Source organism: Clinocottus analis, unplaced genomic scaffold (genome assembly GCF_023055335.1).
Source record: "Clinocottus analis isolate CAN_PGR_092001 unplaced genomic scaffold, fCliAna1.0.p SCAF_22, whole genome shotgun sequence".
NCBI classification, from domain to species: Eukaryota; Metazoa; Chordata; class Actinopteri; order Perciformes; family Cottidae; genus Clinocottus; species Clinocottus analis.
Genome location: NW_027175954.1, coordinates 11,247,996 through 11,254,888, shown reverse-complemented (window position 1 = coordinate 11,254,888; position 6,893 = coordinate 11,247,996). Strand labels below are relative to the sequence as shown.

The window sequence follows — 6,893 nt, the reverse complement described above, 5'->3', positions numbered from 1 at the left end:
CTGGGTGAGGAAATACTCTGACACACTAACCTTCAAAAGGTCCACATTGGCAAATGCAGAGGAAGTGAGGTTTTAACTGCTTTCAAAATCTGAGCTGGAATTAGCCAATGTGGAGTTTTTATGTCAGGGAAAAGAGGAAAACATTGAAGTGAGCCAAGATATAAGCAACCGTCAAACTATGTTGCGGCTGTTGTTTATTCCTGTCAAAGTAAAAACATAGAAAAGTCAGTAGAGACCTTGCTGGTCAGATTTAAACTGACGCTGGTAGTGAAAACCACCATGAATGAAGAGAATGCCTCTTCAAAACAATAGTGATAAATCTCTGTGTGATTGTCACTCTGCCTCCACCACACAACTCAGGCCATATGCAGTATTCTTATGGTGCTGACATGACAGACTGTAAATAGTCCATGACCTTTAGTCTCGATTCAAAGAAAGAACCCAATGAACTTTTTAAAGAGGCATTCACTGTTTTTGTCTTACTGGTTTAGACAATATATTGTAAGAGGAATCCTATTTATGTCATATGACAAAATGTATTAAGTGTCCTTAAGATTTTGGATTGTATTATATTTATACTTTTTATAACAAGCTTGTTGATTTTTTTTTTACTTGTACTGTTAATGTATTGTCTTGTTCCATACATCATGCTGAATAATAAAATGTCATTTCAGGCTAGAATGTTGTTATGCTTGAAATCATGTTCCTGCAAATGAGTGTTTGAGGAAAAACACATAAAATCCTTAAACATACATGTTTTAATAAAAATGTTTGTGACATACAGTAAACTCACATCATTCAAGGTCTAAACAAGGCTACGTCTCACAACCCCGTCACTAGATGGCAGAAGTGTATGTTATGAACAGTGGCAGACAGTTGTATGTTTACACTTGTTGCAATGGCGACCATCACTGAACTGAAGTGTGGTAAGCGCTCACTATCGTTTCTTTAACGTCTCATATTATATTATTTCAATTAAACTGGAATAGATAAACGACAGATACTTTTATTTATTGTCTTAGTCAAATTGTTGGTAACGCTAGTTAGCTAAGTAACGTTAGCTTCCCTACCACACGACGCCCTCGTTTGAATCGGTCTCCATTAAAAAATGTAACAATTGTAAAAGCTAAGCGAGCCTATTGTCCACAAGTTGACACCTTAAAGTGTGTCCCAATGTTATACTCACTTGTAAAATCTACTTGTAAATTCGGCTTATATAAATACAACCTCTTGCCACGCAATTCTTGGTTTTCATAGATTTCACGTACAGCTCGTCAACGTTTAACACTAACGTTAGCCTAGCATGCAAGGTTAGCTAACGATGTTTCCGTTACGTTTGTCCAGCAGAAGACGTCTGTAGGATTACATGATGAAGTATAAATTAAAAATCAAGAATAATATAATGTATACCGAATTGAAGACCGGTCCCTAATGTTTCGGTTATGACATTGAAACACATTTGAAGAGGTCTGTATATTTCTCATTTAGTATGCGAACATTAATTCTGCAAATTAATAAGTGGAGTACGGCAAATATTAGACCGGTAATTTGGGCAAACTCTAATTCAACTAGCTATATATATATATAGCATACTAACCTACCATGTAACGGTACATTTTCGCACCTAATATCCAACTTCATATTAAGTAATCCAATAATATTGACATGTCGTAGCCGTGAGGGAAACGCTGGAGTCGCGCGGTGTGCTGGGCCAGTTGAAGGCTCGGATCCGGGCTGAGGTGTTCAGCGCTCTGGATGACCAGCGTGAACCTCGGCCGCCGCTTTCCCACGAAAACCTGCTCATTAACGAGCTCATCCGGGAGTACCTGGAGTTCAACAAGTACAGGTACACCGCATCAGTGCTCACAGCAGGTGGGTGAAAAGACTACAGTTCTTTTTCTAACTTAATTCGGTGTTTCACTATGGAAATAACCCTGACCCTAAAAGCTGCAGAATAAAGACTCTTATTTAAATTTCTGATTCCAGCTGCCTTTTTTTTGTTTGAGTTGAAACCTAACCAGTGACTATTGTAAAACAAAGTGCACTACTTCTCAGCTCAGCTGTGTTTGTGTTTCTCAGAGTCAGGCCAACCTGATGTTCCCTTGGACCGACAGTTCTTGGCAAATGAGTTGAAAGTCACAGAGGATTCAAGCTCCAAGTCTGTGTAAGTGCTGTGCAGTCTGCTGTCTGACAACGTTTATAGAGATCTGCTAAACGCTTTGACGGTCAGTTATTCTGGCATTGGACTTTATCAGTCACCTCTCTCTCTCTTTACCTTTGCGGAAAAAAACAAAACATTTTTTACTACAAGATCAATTTCTTCACATTTACTTTCCAGACCTCTCCTATATGGCTTGATGTGCCACTTCATGAACAGCAGTGATACTGGTGGTAAGGTGTTTCTGCGGGGGGCGTCTCTGCCAGCTGCTACTACTGCCAGCAACACTGTACCTGGACCTGATGCCTAAAAGTTGATGCATTTAGTACTGGCACATCAGAATGGACTCAAACAATGCCCCTACATACTCTTTAAGTGACAGGATCTTCTTGTCCGTAGTTTTCCACTGTATTTTCATCTGAGCGTAATCTACAGGCATTACAGCATGGACTATATGACTTTTACAGATACAAATGCTACATTTCTTGTGTTGATTTATGTTCTAATTTCCCAATGACCTTTTTTTGTTTTTGCTTTGAATATCTGGCTTTATCAATGGGTTTAACTTCGGTCAATGTGGTGCCGCACATTCCTCATTTCCTTGATGTCATCTCTGTTTTAATCTACAAAAGTTTTATACTTTCATATTGTCTTTTAGTTGTCCAAAATTAAAGGTTTATTGTTTTTTGCTTCATTAGATCAAAACATTTGGGTTAGTGCTATTTAATTTGCTACCACATGGTGGCAGGCTCACCTAAAACAACAATGAAGATCCCTCGGAGGCTCTATCTGTTCATCGCTGACATGCGGTATTGTACATTAAAACAGGATTCTTTAACTGGATTAATATGGTGGTGAGAAGGATTTTACTACATGCATAATGTTAGTTCAACAAGATATGGAATATCTTTTTATTTAAAACTTTTGTAAACTTGTAATTGCTTGTAATCAGAACTGTAATTGCATGTACAATTGGTACTTTTGAGCATTAGCTTTATCCACTACAGTTTAAAAAAAAACAGCACTAGAAATGTTTTTATATTCACATGAAGCTAGTTTCCTGTGATTGTCTTAACATTGTGGCACTCATTGTGTTGGTCTGTGCAGCCAAACCCACACATGTTGCTGCAGCTCCAGTACTACTCGACCCTTGTTTGTCTGCAATAGTCAAAAACCTCATTAAGATGGTTTCTTCTTAATCTCACGTGGCTGATGAGTCACATGTTTATGCTGAGATGAATAGAACATCATTTAAATATTTGTATAGCAACACTTCTGCTTGTTCATCTCTTTTGAAGGGTTGTCTGCATTTTAGTGACTGAAATCGCGATGACCTCCTTTCAGCGCTTCATTAAATATAAATGAATAAAGGTATGTTTACAATAAGGAAACAAATCATACAAAGAACAACCAGTGTATGTGCGTTATACTAGACGCAAACATCTCCTGCAACAAGCCGATACTCTTTGCATCTCACTTCCTCTGTCACCATTTATAGGATTTTGATGCTCTTATCTCACACGACTTAAAACCCTGAGTTTCTGGAAGTGATTATCTGACCCAAACTCATTACTGAAGCGGGGTACTTAGTTGAAAATAATTCATGTTTAAATTATTTTGAGGGTTTTGAACTCTGCCGTATACATACTGCCATATACTCTTCCATATACATATATGGCAGAGTTTTGATCGCTCAGTGTTGATTATAGAGGCTTTGATAGATGAGATCATAGTTCTCAAATAAGCTCATTGACATAGTTAGGTCATGTGCAGCACACTGTGTAGTTTACCCATGCCTCTGATGCTGTAAGTTGTGTTACAAATGTCACTATTTACCATCAGCAACAAAATGTCCTGCACACTTAACTTTGTGTCGTAACTTATTGCTTCGTAGTCCAATTCAAAACCATGTGGTTTTGAGTGCATATGCATGAGAACGGAGTCAGCGAGCCTCATCTGGGACATTTGATGTTACATGGCTCCCCTGGAGCAAACATTTATTTGCCCTTAAAGGCGTGTGGCCTTGAGGTGCTTAGTTTATTGGCACTGCATATCAGTGTTCTCTTGAAAATGGCTATATAAGCGGTGGAAGTTGAACAATGGCACATGGTTGTTCAATTGGCCGGTTGCCCATTAATAGGTAGCATTTCTCCTCCACTGTATAAATTAGTGGTGTGTAAAGGAGACAGCTGTATAAATACTATTGAATGCAGTAGTCTTTTGACTGCAGCAGAGTGAACTAATGTTTGCCCCTGTGCTCAAATTAGAAAGCAACTGCATTCCACGAGGGTCAAACATATCCATAAACATATTTTCTTTCCAATAGATGGCCATCTATGGACATGAAGGTGAAGAAAAAACATTAAACATACTGTATGTGAGAGATCTCTGCAAGTTTATTATGGAGCTTTTATTGTGTATTTATTTTACCATGTGTTGAAGGACAAACCACATATACACTGTCAACTGTTGCCATTGTGGTTGGTTTAGTTGTGAGTGGTGAACAGCATTGTGAGTCAAGGAACTTCAGTCACTTTTGCATGAGTTTACTTGCAGTCGTGCACAACAGATAAAATTCATATTTCATTTAGATTTATTTAAGAGTAAACCTTTGATTCAATGACTCCTGAGTTAACCACCCTTTACCCAGGCACTTGATATATGTCCTCTCCCACGCTTTATAGGTTTACATAGTGCCCCGAGGAATCGTTTTAGAGACTAAGACAACTCAGGGAGGATAAATGTTACGATCAAAGTTTAGCTTTGGCAAATTTTGTCAGCACACAAGTTGTTTTAGATTCCTATCCTCTATTCTCCTTGCATGGATCGCCGTATATCACACAAAAGAGAAATGTAGAAGGGACCTTTTCTCCAACAGCAGTCATGGAGTAATGATCCTACAATGTACCTGAGGGGATTAGAGAGATGAAAGTTGCATACTACAACCAGAGAAATCTACAACCCTTCCCCTTAGACGGGAGGAGTGTTGCCTTAATGCACGATATTGATGTGCCATAAACCAGTTATGTGTCACAGGTAAAGAAACAACTTTGTTTGTTTGAACAATGCTGTTGCTGCTGGACCATATTTAGTCACTAGGGCTCGGGGTGCTTGCCTGTGCTAGACTTTGAAAGTAACACAGAAAGCTGCCGAGATTCCATACAGACCCCACTGTCCTTATATGGCACAGACTGCAACCTCTCTGTTCAGTGTATCTGCTACATCGTCCGCCTTACTCCTCCTCCTCTTCCTCGCAGTCTGGTTCTTCATCCCTCCTTCTGCCTTGTCTCTCATTCTGTTTCTCCCAGAGTTTTTCAACCCTTGCTTCTCCTTTATTAATGCCACACCATCTCCTTGATGTTGGCCAGAGGGAGTTGGAGGTCCTCCATGTTGCTTCTTTGGTCTGTCACTAAGTTTCTCACACACACACACACACACACACACACACACACACACACACCATCAGCACAGTACAGTGCATCTGGCATAAAACAGGACCGATGCTATCCACCAGCAGCTTGATTTATCTGAGCAAATAGATCGGTGTCCTTATATAGAAAGTTCCATTAGAAAGAAGCTGGAAACAGAAGGGATGCAACGAAAGAGGGAGGAGGGAGGTGGCACTGTTTGCGATAGTGGAATGTCATGTACGTAACGATAGAAAAAATGCGTGGGACACACACACACATTCATCTGGTACATTATGAGTTCTTCTACAGAGGGGGACCTCTCTGGAGTGGTTACAGTGAAGGGGGATTCCTGTGCTGGGGACAGCTTACCTTATGAGGAGTGGGAACAGATTGCATAATATATGAACCCAAGGGAACTTGCAGCCACTCCGTTTTAGTTGTCGTGTTTCCATCAAATATTTAAGATGTGCCTTCTTTTTGTTGTTAAACCCAATATTTTACAGAAGATGTTTCATACTTTATGATCCAGAACTCAGAAAAAAATGCTATGCTAAAATACAATATTGATGTTTTGACGGGGTTTACAAAACATTCAACTCAACATGAAAAAATAAAGCATCTCATCTATGTTGGGAAAAAATACTCATAGAGGACCTGTAACATGTCACAGTAACACAGGTGTAATGAATGACAGTAACGAGGACGAAATTCCCCTGCTGGCTCTCTGTCACACGTTCATGGCTCACTGGGACACTACTGAGCCATCGGTAATGTTATTAGTAATACCTGCGCTTCTCCCACTATGAAGCTTACTATTACAAGTATACATTCAAAATGTTGCTAGAGCAAAAAATACACAAGTATAACCAGCTGTACGTAAGTACAAATCTATCTGTTCTATATTATCATATGCTTATTACTGATGCATTCTCATGTAAGCTTTAAAGGAAATGAACGACACACTTTGCACATCTGATATTAATCTGGAAAGTAGTAACTAGCACATATATAGGGTAGAAGACTAATATGTTAAATACCTTACATATAAACACAGACAAACATAATGTCAGTATGCAAGTGCCAGTCTGTTAAGAGCAGTGATGAAAGAGCATTTACATCGTTTCACGTTCAACTATGTTGACTTTTTATCAGCATTTTATCAGCAGGACTCTCCACCCCATTCAGCACCTCTTCATTCACATCCTTCCTGCCTTGGTCCGCAGTGCGCATGTCCTCTGCCTCCTCCTTCTCCGCTAGTGGATGCTGTCTGCTGCTGGCCGATGCTGGAGGAGGAGGTTCAGCTCGTGCAGCTCCACCCTCGCGCA

General features: G+C 39.6%; 1 protein-coding gene across 1 annotated transcript; it reads left to right on the top strand.

Moving 5' to 3' along the window:
- The first annotated feature begins 807 nt into the window (after positions 1-807).
- On the top strand, positions 808-2,850 carry cep20 (centrosomal protein 20). Its single transcript, XM_068588960.1, has 4 exons — positions 808-926; positions 1,675-1,872; positions 2,080-2,164; positions 2,339-2,850. The coding sequence occupies exons 1-4, from the start codon at positions 881-883 to the stop codon at positions 2,466-2,468; spliced, it is 459 nt and encodes a 152-aa protein (XP_068445061.1). The 5' UTR covers positions 808-880; the 3' UTR covers positions 2,469-2,850.
- The last annotated feature ends 4,043 nt before the right edge of the window (positions 2,851-6,893 follow it).

Excerpts from the sequence above, each read along its gene's own strand:
- cep20 (XM_068588960.1), top strand. The coding sequence starts at position 881 with ATGTTTACACTTGTTGCAATGGCGACCATCACTGAACTGAAGTGTG. Across the intron at positions 927-1,674 it reads CATCACTGAACTGAAGTGTG|CCGTGAGGGAAACGCTGGAG; the intron begins GTAAGCGCTCAC and ends GACATGTCGTAG. Across the intron at positions 2,165-2,338 it reads GATTCAAGCTCCAAGTCTGT|ACCTCTCCTATATGGCTTGA; the intron begins GTAAGTGCTGTG and ends TTTACTTTCCAG.